We start from the raw sequence: 14,953 nt of genomic DNA, 5'->3' as shown, positions 1-14,953 counted from the left end.
CCTGCTCCATGATATATGACATCGTAGTACATCCAGTGAACTTGGGTTAGTGTCACTCCAATAACTTGAACATATATCTACCTAGATACTAGTAGGTTTATAGTAAACCCGATAAGCGCACCACAACCAAGGAACCATTCCCATTCACAGCCAGCAACCAGGAATATCTGCATAGCATTCAGTCAGATTATTATCCTTCGTGAACAGTACAATACATTGAACTCGATATACTCTTCATCCAACAACACACTCAATCCATATACTTCAGTCAAAACAGTAAGATTCGGACAATCTACACTCCAAACCGAAGGGTGTCACAAGGGCCCGATTAGTCATGCAAAAAAAACAAGGCCGATCGCGGCTCTAAAAGAAGTTTGGTGTCACGGGCTTATTTTTCTAATGCATTATTTTCTTCTTTTTGCTGGGGATAAATAGAAAGATATCGTCACATTCCATTGCTTTTCCCAGCCGGTCTGTTGACTTTCAAGTTCTTTTTCTATCTCCAAAGGGGGGAAGGGATACTTCAGTCCTTGCACTATCATTCCTATTCATGAGTACATGAACGATTCGACGATATTTCAAACTGTTTTGTTTTTTTGTTTTCATGAGTTTATGATTTAACGAAGCAAAGGAATCAAACACGAACTACGACCCAAAATAATCTGGAAACTGGAAACACAATGTCTCTGAATCCATCTGACGCAAGGGGCGTCAACTCGACCGCGGGTGAAGAAACTCAACAATATGTAACTTTACTACCGGCTCAGAATCAAGTCGATGAGCAGCACCAACAGCACGTTGTCTATTCGGAGCAGACGCCGCTGCTTCGGTCGGGACTTGGTCATGAGTCTGCTTCTGCTTCTTCAGCAATGCATCACTATTCATCTCAGCCCTGGTGGAAGACGGCGCAGCAGGTAGCCTGCGATGTCTGGCTGCAGGGCAAGGGCATGATCCTGGTCATGTTCTCGCAATTCTTTGGCGCGTCGATGAATGTCATGACGCAGTTTTTGGAAATCAAAGGTCGTGATGGGAAGGGGTTTCATCCGTTTCAGGTGCGTTCTATATCGCCTACCTATCTTTCTGCTGGAAAGCTCTGCTCTGCTCTGCTGCTAGTGGATGGATGATCTACTGTGCGCTGTGTAGGGGACGTCCACTCGTGGGGCACCCTCTAGTAGACACTAGATATCCCTGCTCAGGAACCCGGCTGATCCCGTAAGAACAGATCCTGTTCGCCCGCATGTCTATCACGGTTCTCGCTAGTTACCTCTACATGTGGTATGCGCGTGTACCGCATCCGTTCGGAACGCGCGATACCTTCACTCTGCTGATGCTGCGCGCCGGAGGTGGATTCTTTGGCGTCTACGGGCTCTATTACTCCGTGCAGTACCTGCCGCTCTCCGAGGCGACCGTGGTGACCTTTTTAGCGCCGATCCTGAGCTGCTATGCTTGCTCGCTTTTGATCCCCAACGAGTTCTTCACGCGCAAGCAGCAGCTCGCCGGACTGGTCTCGCTGGCGGGTGTCGTTCTCATCGCTCGGCCGTTCCCGTTCATGCGATCGGGCGGCGACTCCGAGCCGGAGCAGGGCGATAAGCCCGGTGCCACCGATAGCTACCACCACGTGCTGGCCATCGTGGTGGCTCTGTTCGGAGTGCTGGGTGCCTCGTGTGCGTACACCACGATCCGGATGATCGGACAGCGCTGCCACCCGCTCGTCTCGGTGACTTACTTCTCCACATTCACGACAGTCGTAGCTACGCTGGCGATGCTGGTCGTGCCATCGATTCCGCTGGAGCTGCCGGGCACAGTGCTGGAATGGACGCTGCTTCTGGGGTTAGGTGTCAGCGGATTCCTGCTGCAGTTCCTGCTCACAGCAGGTCTGGCATATGTACCGCCGGTGCGGAAGACCAAGGCGTCAGTAGACTGGAACCGGGACTATGGCACGCGCGACGAGGAAGAAGAGCCGTCCGCGAAGCCAACATCGTCCGGATCACGGGCGACTTTCATGTTGTACACGCAGATGCTGTTTGCCGTGTTCTATGACCGGGCGATCTGGGGTAGTACGTTGTCGGCGGTGAGCTGGATGGGATCAGTGCTGATCCTGGTGAGCGCCATGTATGTGGCCATGGCGCGAGAGGGCGCAAAGGGAACCTCATCCGAGGAGAAGGAGGGCGGAGATCAAGAGGGCACGGACGAGAACCGGGCTGGAGTGGCTGCAGAAGAGCGTCTGGAGGAAGGCGGGGGAAGGCAAGTGAGCGGGGGTCGCGCATGAGGCGTTTTGCAAATCGCGCGACGATCTGAGGGATTTGCTTGATAAATTGGGGAAGGAGGAAGCAGGTCGGCGTCACTGTGCATATCCCGACAGTAGAAGGAAAGAGATTGAGCGATGCCACATGTCGATGGAGGAGAAGGGGCTCACATTGCATACACAGCATACTGGCGCAGAGCATTTATACAAAGGGTATATATAAAAATTGTAGTTATTGATTGACTGATTGATAGAAGTGAAAAGTGAGGCGGTCGGATGCAGTGATACTCCATACTAAGTATACGCTAGTAAATGATGCCAGTCCGTAAGTGGCAAAGACCATAGAGAGCTCCACTCCAATGGGCATCCCCAATTGCTTTTGAGGGATGTGATTGGTTATAATGCGGGAAAGTGGCTGAAGCTCTTTCTGGATTGGGATTGTGATAGGCTCGCTTCAATACTCATAAGCACTCATACCAGACTACTACCGATACTGACTTAAGATAGTGGAGGCAGAACAATCCGGGGATACCAACTACTTTTTATACTCTTGACTCTTTATATCAGGTAGTATCTATACGTGGCATTCTCAATTGGAACACAACCCAGATACAACTATCCCTACTCTGCAAGTCACATACTCTAGCATCAATACTACTCCTACTGCTACAACCGGAGCACTCTGATCCTACCGGCGAGCTTGACTGCAGCATCCCTGCATGTGAACAAGTTGATTGGCCGCCACCACGTCATAAGGTTGCACTTGAGACCGTGCCATTCCGATTCTTGAATATTAACTAATTTATTACTTTATACTCCTTGATATTATTTTAATTATCACTTCGTACTTCTTGTATCTCTCTCTCTCTCTCTCTATCAATGTGTCAGTGTCAGTGTGTATCTGTGCATTCCCTCTACTAGCTTATATATAAGCTAGTCCCGTCATTCTTTCTCTACTCATATTTGTCTTTAGACTTGGATTCCACATTCTATTCATACATCTCCTACTTTATATATAAAAACTACTAGAACTAGAAAGATACTACTATACTATTATATACACCATGCGCCACTTCGACACCTGGATCCTCCGCGACCCCTACTCCATCTTTCACTACTATCCCACCGGCAAACGATGGCCAGAATCCATTCGCGAATTGATCCAATCTCGTCAAATTTGCAGTCCTCCCTCCTCTGCCAACAATGATGCCATACCAGCAGCAATACCAGCAGACAACACCTCCCAACCAACCAGCTCCTTCTTCCAACGTCTGCCCCCCGAAATCCGCCTCATGATCTACGCCTACGTTTTCAACGACTCCCCCAACACCACTCCCACCCCCAATGACTCTTACAACAAACACAACCATCCACCTCGTCCAAATCCGCAACAAAATTCACCACGTCCGCTGCACGCACCCCTCCCCGCTGGACAAACACCGCCAATGCTGTCCCCAGACCATGGCTAGATGGCGCACCTCGCCTACCACCACTACCACCACGATCCCCAAACCCATCACCACCACCACCACCATCACCAAAGGAGGAGCAGTCACATCTCCAGCAAAAGCCACCGACACAAACAGCTCCCTCTACCCACACACCCACCCCTCCCTACCCCTTACCCTCTCGAAAAATACCACCTCCCCACTCCTCACCTGCCGAGCCATGTACCTCGAGTCCGCACCCCTGCTCTACTCCCTCACCACCATCGACACGGACGACCTGTACACTTTCCTCTCGTTCATTAATACCATCTCCCCCCACCTGCGGAAATATATCAAGTCCCTCATGGTGCAGTATACACCCATCTGGCAGCCCATGGCGGGCCAGGAGTATCCCTTCTCCGTGTATACGCATACGCATAATGATATGCTGTGGGGTGGGTTCTGGGATGCCGTGGCGAGGAAGTGTCCCGGGTTGGAGAGGGTCCGGTTGGGGTTGGATTTGGGGACCGTGTTTGCTGTTAATAATAACATTGGAGGTGGAGGTGGGATGTCGGTGACGGGTGGGAATATGGTCAGTTTTGGGACGGAGGAGGAGTGGGTGAGGCCGTTGTTACGTGTCAGGGGGTTGAAGAGTTTCGAGTTGGGGGTGATGGTGAGGTGTGATCGGTTGGCGAGACGCGTATTGGAGAATGGGTTGGTTAGGGATGTGCAGGTTCTCAGGGAGAGGTTGATGGAGGTGATGTGTAAGGAGAGGGATAGACATGTGAACGATGAGGAGGATGGGGTGAGTGAACGGAGGAGGGGGAGGCTGGCTATTATGGCTGCTTGATGAAGGAAAGAAAGTGATCTTTTAGGCGTTTTGTTGCATGATAGATACCCTTGCTTTGTTGTTTGTGCGCAGTGATACACGATAGAAGTCGGTACTGACTGACTATATATAAACTGCATACTGCTACTACACTTCTCGTATCCATGAATGAATTAGCCCTCTATCAATCAATCTAGCTGTACATTACCATCCATCCATTCATCCATCATCCATCTTATGCCCCGAAGAAAAGAAAAAGAATATGCAATTTACCAAAAATACCCAATCAACCAACAACCCATTAGACATACCTATCCAGACATCATTACTCATTAACTCGGTCAGAAAGGAAAAAGAAATATAAAATAAAACATCTATTCCTTTTCTTTTTTTTCCAACGCTACCGTGAGCTAATGAAAATAAAGTCCTCGCTTAACTTACATCGATCGTTGCAACAAGTCAGAAACACAGACCTCTTCATCAGTCTGGGGTCTGATGAAAAATCGTGGATGATTAATCAATCAAGCGTGATGCTGCTCATGCTCCTGCTGCTGGAGCTGTTGCTGCAATGCCTCCGTGCTGCGTTCCACCTCCGAATCGTGCTCTTCCTCGCTGGTGGGTGATGGTGCTCGGCTGCCCACGAGAGAACGGCGACTGCGCATCTACATTGGAGTCAGAATTAATCAATCCCACGGAATAAAAAAATCGAGAGCACCTACCCATGCGCGAACACCCCCAATCAATCCCAAACTGTAGCCCGTTGCAAAGTCCGGCTCGTTCCGACCATTGCCGATTGTGCTCTCCGGACGTCCCAGCGCCTCCACCCGAGAAACGTGCGCCTTGCTACCCAGCACAGGACTAGTGACACCGCTGCGCGAGCCGCCCAGATCCACGCTGTTGCGCGCGCTCGATAGCGGGCTGTTGGGCCGGCTGTTTTGCCAGAACTGGCGCAGCTCCCGACCCAATTCTTGGCCTGTCGTAGTCCAGTTAGACCGGATGCTGTCCCGGAGCTCATTCACGTGGCGCTTAATCTCCAGCTCATTCTTCTTCAGCCATGACACATTCAGTTCCTGTCGTGAAGCACCGCGCTTGAACTGTCGAGAAATGTACTGATCGTAATCGCGAACAATTCTGTAACTGCATGAGCCCCAATCTGAACACATCGCTTTCAGCAGAATAACTCACCTGGTGATAATGCCCGTTGTGCTCACACCCTCTGTCCGCTGTGTAGCCAAGAACTTTCCTTGAGCCTTGATCGGCGCATAGATGTCATCTCCCTCGTCTGCACCATATGGCAAATCATCATGCGCAACGTAGTCAATCTGGTGGGCATCGATGAATTCCGGCGTCACAATCCAGGGGCAATTGGGAATCACTTCATCCACCCATCTGCAATGGCGGATACTCTCTGCACGCTCCGCACCGCTCAAGACTGTCAGTCCTTTGCGCTTATGTGTTTCCTCGTCTCCGGTAACTCCGACAATCAAATGCACGTCAGGGAACGCCTTCTTCGCCTGTTCCAGTTGCCGCATGTGTCTGCACACCTCATGATTAGCACTCTGTCCATATAAGCCGCATGGCCGATACATACCCCACATGGAACAGATCAAACACGCCGTCCGCATATACGCGCACCGGCCGTCCCGTTGGCGGAGGGTTGGTGTGATAACCGACGGGATCCTTAAGTCCAGCACGCTCGGGGGGGCTCATCAACGGCTCCGATGTGTCTACCTGCAAGCCCGGCCGGCTCTTGCTCCGACTCTCAATGTCACTGCTGGCCACGGTGGTCTCGGATGGCTCGCCCGGATCCTCCTTGCTAAGGGCCGATGGTGCGTTGGGGAGGTCGCCATTGGAAACTGGAACGTGACCTTCACTGGTGGACGCCTTGCGGGCCCGCTTGGTCGGCGGAACGGTGCCGGCAGAGGTGACATCGAGAGACGATTGCTTCTTGTGCTTGCTGGGCAAGGGAATGGCGGAGCCTGTGGACTCGTCGCCTTCCTCACCGGACGCGTCGCGAGAGGAGGGTTGCAAAAGTTCTGCAGGGGATGGAATGGCGGCATTGGCGGAAAGATGTTGGGAACCGCTGCGCTTGCGTTTACTCGAAGAGTGGGGGGAGGACATGATGGCCGACCGAGGGAGCACAGCTCGACTTCTGTCAATAAAAAAAAAATTACACGGAAAAGAAGAAGCTGAGGAGGAGGAGGAGCGAAAGGGAAGAGGGTAAGAAATTAATCCACTAGGCGACAGGTGAGACAAGAGGACAGAAAAGCAGGACGGAGAGGATGTGGAGGAGGGAAGAGGAGGAGCACGGGAGGGCCCGGGGATGGGATCCAAAACACAAGAGGAGAAGGTTGGATTCCCTCAACAAACCATGGGGGGAATGGCGGAGGGGAAAAGGAAGAGGAAGAGAGAGGGAGTAAGAAGAGGAAGAAGAAGAAACTAGAGCAGGACCCTTGACAGACGGGCGATGGAGCAAGCAAGACAAGGGGAAAGAAACCGACCGAAAGTATCGCGGATCCGAAACTAGAGCGCAGACTAAAAAAGGCAAGAATCTCAAAATCTTCCCGACCGGGAATATCGATTCATGTATTGTACCTTACTCAAACTCGACTGATCACGTCCGATATACTGACCGCTTACCAGTTACTGGGTCGCTAGTGACCGCGAGCAACTGCTAAATACTGCTAGATACTGCTAAAATACTGGCATTGCCCACAGTGGGGAAAGCAAGCAAGACAAGACCGTCACGTATGGTCCTGCCCCAACAATCATCCTCCATCACGGGACTGCGGCGGGCCCTCTCATTCGCCCGGCTCATCCAAAGGACCATACGGTGTACCTCAATCAGGCCTTTTTTGCGAAGTACCTTAGCTAGCTGCTCGATACTCCTGTTACTAACTTACTACTACTGACTCCTCTCTACTACTACACGCATCCCCACATCTCTTGTCGCATTTGACTTCCGGACGGTGTCAACACTCCTGCACAGCCAACGTTTCTATATGCATACGATATAATTTAAGAAACGAAAAAGAGGAAAAGAAAAAGATTCAACATACACGGCTCGCTTCCATCCCGGTTCCAGAAACTCCGCTGCTGAAGCAAGCATTCGATGAGTTTGCCTTACCCGACCCCGGACTTATAAAAACTGTACGTCATGCCATCGTGGAATACCTCTCCCCCCGGGACGCCATACATGGTGTGCAACTCCGCTATTTTCCTCCCCTCCCTGACCTGATCGAACTGGTTACAACATACCAATGTCGCGCTCAAGCCGGGACATCGCAAGGGCTGTCCCACCGGTAAATTCCAGGTTGCAGCTGAGGTGGACACGGCATCACATCGTCAAGGAGCAGGGAAGACACAAAGACAATAAGAAAAAGAAACGAAAAAATGGGACAATCATGGAAAATATCATGGTTCATCAACAGTGGGCGTTTTGTGCGGTATCTTGTTCATGGCATGAAACAGACGTACTCTCGTGAGGCCGGCCGCTCGCGGCTCTGCAATAAAACTGGTAAACATAAACGAAACCCTCCGACCCGATTCCCATGCATCCACCCCGCAACCAATGCCGAAACGTTGAGTGACTTTGGACTTCCTTCTCGATAAAGGTCACCTCGCGATTGGGTTCCACTGCCTCTGAAACCACTAGGCCATTTCAAAAGGGAGTAAGGCTGGAGTATAATAGATAGAAGGGGGGGAAAGTTCGACGTGAGGAAGCCTGGCGCTTCCGAAGGGGCAAGGCAGAAAGAAGTCCACGTAAATGTAAGGAAATAGGTAAAAACGGGCACAGTCGTAGAATCACACACGGGTGGTTTTCAAAGAACCAAAATAAGGAAAAAAGGGAAAAAGGGAAAAAGGTAACAAGCGCGGCAAGGGGAAAAAAGGAGGAAAAAAAAGAAAAGACATATTAAGGAGAAATGCAAGAGATCCATCATGACTACGAACTCGTAGGCTTTTGCGGCGTTCCAGGGCCACTGCCGGACGAACCCTCCGCGGTGGTAGACGGCGACTCCGATATCTCAGCGGCGTCCGTTCGAGAAGTATCCTTAGACTGAGGCCCAGGAGTTCCCTCCCGTTCATTCCGAGCCGCATCAGGCGAATCACGGTGCACCTGATTGACAAGGTCCTGGTCTTCCTCAGCCTGATCAAAGAGTTCGTCATCGTTCTGCTCCGGAATCAATTCAGTGCCGTCCCCCAAGAGGATGATGCGGCCCGAGCGGACGCTGAAGCCACGCGCACGGTCGTTTTCCATGTCAAAGTCATCCGGGTTCTCCTCGAATTGATTCCGGATACCGGGGCCGCGGAACTCAGCTGCACCCCCCGTTCAGTCAGTAGGGATTGGAATTGGAGGCCGTGGGATCCTCGAGAGACTTGCCGTACTCGGGCGGAGCGCAAGGGCCGTCGCCGTTCGCCACGCGCTCAGCGATCTGGTTGTACCACTCCTCTTTGGTCCTACCGTTCAGGAGACCGATGATGACCATTGTCATATTGTCGCAGCCAACGCCGCCGGTTTCACTGTTGGAGGCCAGGCAGTTGTCCATCATGTTCTCACAGATCCGATACAGATCCTGCTTCGCGGCAATCCCACGGCGGACGAATTCCACCACTGATTGGGAGGACTGACAATCCCAGATACCTGCAATTTCGAAAAGTTAGCGATCTTCAAGACCCTCACCCCCGCATCACCAGAGTAAGACCCACCGTCACAGGCAATTACGAGGAACTCGTCATCGTCACTGAGATCGTGCACAGTGACGTCGGGATAGGCAGTGACGATCTGCTGCTCAGGAGACAACTCGGGGCTCTTCTTGAACTCGAAGTCACCAATGGCCCGCGACAAGGCCAGGTTGCCGTTGACACGGCCGAAGTCAACGAAACCACCAGCAGCGCTGATACGGGCTTTCTCGCCTGTTTTTATTTGGTCATGTCAGCATCATCAAAACTGGTCGGTAATCGAGATGTGGGGTATGTGTACCTTCATTCTGAGGCTTGTGGTCAAATGACAGAGGCTTTGCGCGACCCTTGACACCCAGTACAGAGCGAGAATCACCAGCATTGGCCTAGAACCAGTCAACGAATGAACCAAACCCAACGTCGTCTCCAAAACGGCCATGGCTAGAATACATACCACCCAGATCTTGTGCTTCGAGATAACGCTGACGGCTGCGGTGCAGCCAGACACTTCCTCCTCATATTTCGGGTCTAGCTGGGTCAGTTCGTTGCTACCTCGGAGGGACAGGAAACAGGAAGGAAAGGGAGAGGCGGGTGGGAAGGTTGCCCCAACTCCGATCATAGCGCTCACGAACCTTCCAAAATAGCCCGGTCGGTAGCGAGGAAGCCATCCTTCAGGGCCTGTTCGATATCACCTTTGGCAAAGGAGTCCTGCTTCGCGACGATCTTGTGGACGTTTTCTCCGGCGAATAATGCTACTTTGTCTCCACCGTGCCCGTCATATACACCAAAGAAAGCGAGTCGTTTATCGGGGTCGGTCGGCTTTTCATCCTGCTCGGAGTACTTGGCCTGGAGGTCGAGGACAGCGGCATGGGCATCCTCCATGCTGATTCGCCATCCTTGCATGGCGGAAACACCGTATATACAGCACTCATCTTGACCTTCAGCGGAAGTCTAGATAGCACCGAATGTGGTTAGTGAGGATGTAGGAAATCGAAAAGAGGTCCGGAACACAATGGAATGGTGACAGGTCATCCGCCCGAAACCGCGTGCAGGAAATTTTCATCATCCTGTGGAGGAACCCCGCAGGGGGGATGATCACCACATTGCAGGCGCGACACACAAGAGGAGGGATGAAAAAGAACGCTGTAGCAAATAAAACTTTTGGGCAGTGATCATGTTGGACAAATGATAGAAAAAGGGAAGTATGGGCGGGTATGGCACAGAATGGCAACGCGGATGGTGGACAGATTGAAATGGCGTAAGATGCGTGCAGTGTGGGGGAGGAGGATCAAAGACCAGACAGGCAAACGCAATGCTTCAGGTTTCACTCACCTTATCGACCACGGGCTCGGACAAGGTCTGACCCATGATTTCTAGTGGATCACAATTAAACTGTTCACGAAGATAAAAGGCCCGTTACAGACATACACACCACCGAGGAGGGGAGGGGAAAAGGATAAGAAAGGGAAAAGGTGGAAAAACCGGCGGATTCTTTTTGGGAGGGGAAGACGAGGGGAGGGGATGGGGAGGGAAGAGGCAGCAGATCAGGTGAAAGGAAGAGATTAGGTTGGCTTTGAGGGCAAGGGCAGAATGACTATTCGGGAGGCGGCAAGCGGGAATGGACCAGCAGAAAAGCCTGAGCAGATCTGATGATGGAGAAAGAGAGAGAGAGAGCGAGAGGGGGGTAATTAGAGGGACCAAAGTGTGTGAGGATTTAGTGTGTCTCCGGAGTGCTGTGGAAGGTTAGTTAAGTTCCGGACTCGGTGGTGTAATAATAATAACAGCACCTAACTAGCTACTAATACGTAGTAGTGGTAGAGGTAGTGTAGTAGCCTGTCTGCCTACCTATCATTCGGGGGAGTGGGGAAAGCCGATTCAACGATGACGATAGCTTTGGAATTGGGTGAGAAGCAGGGTAATATAACAGACAAACAAATAGGACCGACAATTGGGAACACTAAATAATGACACAAGGGACCGAGGGGAGGAACTGGGTTCAAGTTAGGAGAAGATGGTGTCACAGGAAGGGGAAGAGATTTTCTGCACGATAATGAGTAGACTAATGGGCATCAGGCATTATCTGACCATCTGTTAGAGAAAAGAATCAATCACAAGGGCGTCAGCCGCAGGCAGAGACAGCAGGCCGAGCAGGCAGAGAAGCGCACGCATGTACCTCCAGGGTACCTCCACTCCGTTGGGGAGAAAGGTAAGGTACTCTCACGGTACTTCCCCCGTACGGTTACGGCCCTGCTCGCATGCGGCAGGCGGTAGGCCCGAAAAGGGAAGAGCCGGGGATGGAGTCTGCCAGTCGCGTGCCTTTTCCTGGATGCGGCAATTGATATTACAGTAATTGAATAATGACGAAAACCCCTTGGCGTCGGCTGACCCGAACTTTTTCACCCATCAACTCAAGCCACAATTCGAGCTACTTCTCCTCCCCCTACGTCTCTAGTACCTGCTGGAAGATAATAGATGATGTGCCTACTGTTACAGCTCCTGCAAAGGTAGCATCTCTACAGCAGGAAAACTCATTCACTTGCAGATAAACTACGTATTGCCAATTAAAGACCTTCCGGTGGAGCTGACACACTGTAGCTCAGCCCATGTCTAACTTCAAGCAAGAACATCGTCCGTGCCACGATTCCCATTGACTTTCAATGCTTTGTTAGATTGTCAGTTGGTTGGCAAGGTACCGGGGTTCTGGGTTAACTACCAAATGTATGGATTTCTAAAGGACTGGCTCGTGCTAGTATAATGAAAGTCTCAAAACGCGCTACTACTGGGTTATACAGTGGGAGATCTGACCCATGCATCTGGGTACGTGTTCATACATGCAAACTAAGCTGCTCCGGTAAATACCCTCCTGCCGCCTACATTCAACTACAGGCCGTCTATGAGTTCTCTCTATGCCTTGTTTGCTTGCTCTGCTGCTTGCCAGCCAGCCAGCCAGCCAGTTGCCTACTTATTCCCCGACAGTCCAAACCTAAGCAGCTTACTATTTAGCTCTTGCAAGGGACCGGGGCTGTTTAGTTCAATCATGACTATTCGGGACTTATTGGGGACCGAGAAACAGCATTGACCGATTTATGATGAAACGCTGATAATACCCACTGGCCTTGGAGGCCTTTTAGGCAGTCGTTGTGTAGAAAGTGAGTACATAAGCGTAACGGTTGGAGCGTGGTCATGTGGCAGGACGATTTTCTTTAGTCTAGTAGAGTCGCACCTGCTCTGCCTCTTAACTAAGTTACTACTCCATACTTTCACTGCTTTCCTAGTGAAGTCTCTTCCCCAGACCGCTCCTTGGAAGATTCCAGTAGCAAGGCCATTGCGGATTGATACTATCTCACCTGGAGGTTCAACTCTGAAATTGTCACGTCTCACTCCGGACTGGTGTCCATGTTGTCTCTTCTATCCACTAGAAGAGCCTATACCACTACTGCCAGTAAGTCCATCTGCCGCTGTCGCTGTCGCTGCCCTGAGTATCTCCGCTTGTTCTCTCTCTCTCTGAGGACATTCAGGCCTGTTGTCATGCTCTTATATGATCAACCTTGATCACTTGTTCCCCATAAAATGCAGCTGACGTGGCACTAACTGTCATCGACAGCCAGGGGCTGATGGCTAGACCTAGCCCTGGACTTGGAGACAATACACCGTCAGAATGGTTGCTGCAAACAGGATAACTCCTGCCATCCATGGCAGCCCCATCCACACCCCTTCCCAGGCCATCCCTGCTCGAAACAATCCAGCTAGGAGTGGCCCAGATATCATGAGTCCAGCTCCCTGTGTCAGCGTTATGGTCGTATTAAGGAGTCCCACATGCGATGGCCCAACCAAAGCACTCCCGACGCTGCGCAGAGCGGCGTAGAACCCCCCTCCAAAAGCAACCAGAGCAACTCCTACAACGAACACTGCTGGATGAGATGCCACGCACATGAAGACAAAAGCAGCCATCAACAGACATGCGCAGCCTAGCGCCATTCTGATGTCTCTCTGCACGGGTGACAAATATCGGTCGAGGATCTTCGTAGCTATCGGAAGGACGAGCATCAAAGCGAAGCAATTGATTATCCCCTTAACGCATATAAGAAGGCTCGCCTTGGAAATCATATCAGCACACCAAAAGACTTGAAGTACTTGCACATTTTGCCAAGATATCATACCTCTGCTAAGCTCCATGAAAGGCGTTTGGAGACATATTGGAGCATGAAAGGAACTGCTTCGATTCCATAGCTCGAAAAGAAGAATGCGATGGAGATGACCAGGGCACTTGGATACTCGCAGATGAACTCGTGCAGCTGAGCGATCTGTGAGCGGGCAAAGTGTACTACACTTGCCCATGTGAATGCCGATGATCGCTTTGAGTGGCCTGCCGTCTCCGGCTGGACATCATTGACGGTGTTTATTGAGGGCGCTGGTTTAGTCTCCGGCAACCAGAGGATTGCAAACAAGCTACTGATCTCGCAGGCTAGTCCCAGCATCCAAGGTATCCAGGCGTTCGATGACATCATCCAGGCACTTAAGGGAACAGCAACAATTTCTGACAGTAGTATACTTGCCGACAAGATGAAATAGGCATTCGAACTGGAAGGGGCCCTTGATTAGTGAAGGGACTGTGAACAGGATTGGCCAGATTTTAGTACCGTTTCTCTATAGGAAAAACATCCGCGATGATGGTGAAAGCCACGGAGGTAGTTATCTGAGAACCACCACCAAGAATCTGAAATATTGGTGTAAACCAAATTGCTCGTGGTGGGATGGTCGCATGATACCAGGCTTTTATATCGGAGTTAGCCTGTCCCTTCACATCGCAAGGCAAGCTTTACTTACCGATAACTCTGATCGCCATCTCCTCCAAGACAGCCCCAGCCAGGCTCAGAAATAGGACTGGTATACGACCAACGCGGTCTGCCATGAGTCCATATGGAAGTGCCAGAACAATGCTTGGAAGCTGGTCAAAGGTGCTCATCCAACCTTTGAGCAATGCTAGCTCACCCTGCACATCAGCAGCCTTACAAGCCGAAGGAGATACTGAAGGGAGACCCCTTCCGGGGGTGCTATCAAAGACCTCCGGATGCAAGCGCTGGCAGATGTTCAACTCGTATATCTGAAGTTGGGGAGCAACGGAGATGTAGTTGCCGATATCGACAGTGACTGCTATGAGGCACGCAAGGAATAAGACCCGCTGGGCTCTACGCGTAACACTTTTTGGCTGTACAGGGGATTCATTGTGCCCAGATAAAAGAGAAGTTGTTTCAGAAGGTGTCTCTGGTTGATCAGAAGCAATGGTCATGATGAAGGAATCCTAGGCTTGAGTTGAATAGGAATGCCCCAAACTCAAAGGGCCAAGAGGCTGAGGGAAGAAATAAGAACCCCCTCCGCCTGAGAGATGACGATGAGAATGGGCTTTGATAAGCCTCGTTCCCCAAATGACGCTAAAGGCAACGGCCATCACGCTGGCCAAAGGATCCGACCTACCTTAGTAGGGGCTAGATGGATCGGTCGGCGACACATGGGCGCTTTTCCGGCGTCCGATAAGCGGGAACGAGGGTTTACCGCTGTTTACTGGCCCATTGTTGTGGTGGCCTAATGCAAGTGATATATTAACTGGATTGATTATTTAGCTAAACACTACTGGGCACTAGGCGCAGAACCGTCCAACGGTTCGAGGGTCAACAAAGAAACCAAATTCAGAATCCATGGATATCACGCTCGCCGAACACTTTTCAAAACGACCTGGTTGACAGTGAAGCAAAACCCTAAAACAAATATGAA

General features: G+C 51.1%; 6 protein-coding genes across 6 annotated transcripts; 3 read left to right on the top strand and 3 right to left on the bottom strand.

The window, feature by feature from the left end:
* Positions 1 to 680: 680 nt before the first annotated feature.
* Positions 681 to 2,269, top strand: An08g00860 (uncharacterized protein; the record flags this gene model as incomplete). Its single annotated transcript, XM_059748806.1, has 3 exons — positions 681 to 1,052; positions 1,223 to 1,874; positions 1,959 to 2,269. 3 exons carry the CDS (start codon positions 681 to 683, stop codon positions 2,267 to 2,269), a joined length of 1,335 nt encoding a protein of 444 aa, XP_059603886.1.
* Positions 2,270 to 3,309: 1,040 nt separating this feature from the next.
* An08g00850 (uncharacterized protein) lies at positions 3,310 to 4,522 on the top strand (the record flags this gene model as incomplete). Its single annotated transcript, XM_059748805.1, has 2 exons — positions 3,310 to 3,649; positions 3,810 to 4,522. 2 exons carry the CDS (start codon positions 3,310 to 3,312, stop codon positions 4,520 to 4,522), a joined length of 1,053 nt encoding a protein of 350 aa, XP_059603885.1.
* Positions 4,523 to 5,184: 662 nt separating this feature from the next.
* Positions 5,185 to 6,622, bottom strand: An08g00840 (uncharacterized protein; the record flags this gene model as incomplete). The annotated part of the gene is made up of 3 exons (XM_001392165.3): positions 5,185 to 5,632; positions 5,687 to 6,037; positions 6,093 to 6,622. 3 exons carry the CDS (start codon positions 6,620 to 6,622, stop codon positions 5,185 to 5,187), a joined length of 1,329 nt encoding a protein of 442 aa, XP_001392202.3.
* Positions 6,623 to 8,444: 1,822 nt separating this feature from the next.
* An08g00830 (uncharacterized protein) lies at positions 8,445 to 10,549 on the bottom strand (the record flags this gene model as incomplete). Its single annotated transcript, XM_059748804.1, has 7 exons — positions 8,445 to 8,818; positions 8,964 to 9,143; positions 9,209 to 9,415; positions 9,483 to 9,567; positions 9,636 to 9,709; positions 9,814 to 10,132; positions 10,514 to 10,549. The coding sequence occupies 7 exons, from the start codon at positions 10,547 to 10,549 to the stop codon at positions 8,445 to 8,447; spliced, it is 1,275 nt and encodes a 424-aa protein (XP_059603884.1).
* Positions 10,550 to 11,062: 513 nt separating this feature from the next.
* On the top strand, positions 11,063 to 12,260 carry An08g00820 (hypothetical protein; the record flags this gene model as incomplete). Its single annotated transcript, XM_059748803.1, has 6 exons — positions 11,063 to 11,096; positions 11,277 to 11,387; positions 11,654 to 11,685; positions 11,777 to 11,870; positions 11,916 to 11,998; positions 12,120 to 12,260. 6 exons carry the CDS (start codon positions 11,063 to 11,065, stop codon positions 12,258 to 12,260), a joined length of 495 nt encoding a protein of 164 aa, XP_059603883.1.
* Positions 12,261 to 12,805: 545 nt separating this feature from the next.
* On the bottom strand, positions 12,806 to 14,471 carry An08g00810 (uncharacterized protein; the record flags this gene model as incomplete). Its single annotated transcript, XM_059748802.1, has 4 exons — positions 12,806 to 13,252; positions 13,342 to 13,696; positions 13,822 to 13,898; positions 14,016 to 14,471. The coding sequence occupies 4 exons, from the start codon at positions 14,469 to 14,471 to the stop codon at positions 12,806 to 12,808; spliced, it is 1,335 nt and encodes a 444-aa protein (XP_059603882.1).
* Positions 14,472 to 14,953: the final 482 nt, after the last annotated feature.

This window comes from Aspergillus niger, assembly GCF_000002855.4.
Source record: "Aspergillus niger supercontig An08".
Lineage (NCBI taxonomy): Eukaryota > Fungi > Ascomycota > Eurotiomycetes > Eurotiales > Aspergillaceae > Aspergillus > Aspergillus niger.
Note: the sequence above shows the minus strand (reverse complement) of the source record. Positions and strands in the feature narration are given on the sequence as shown.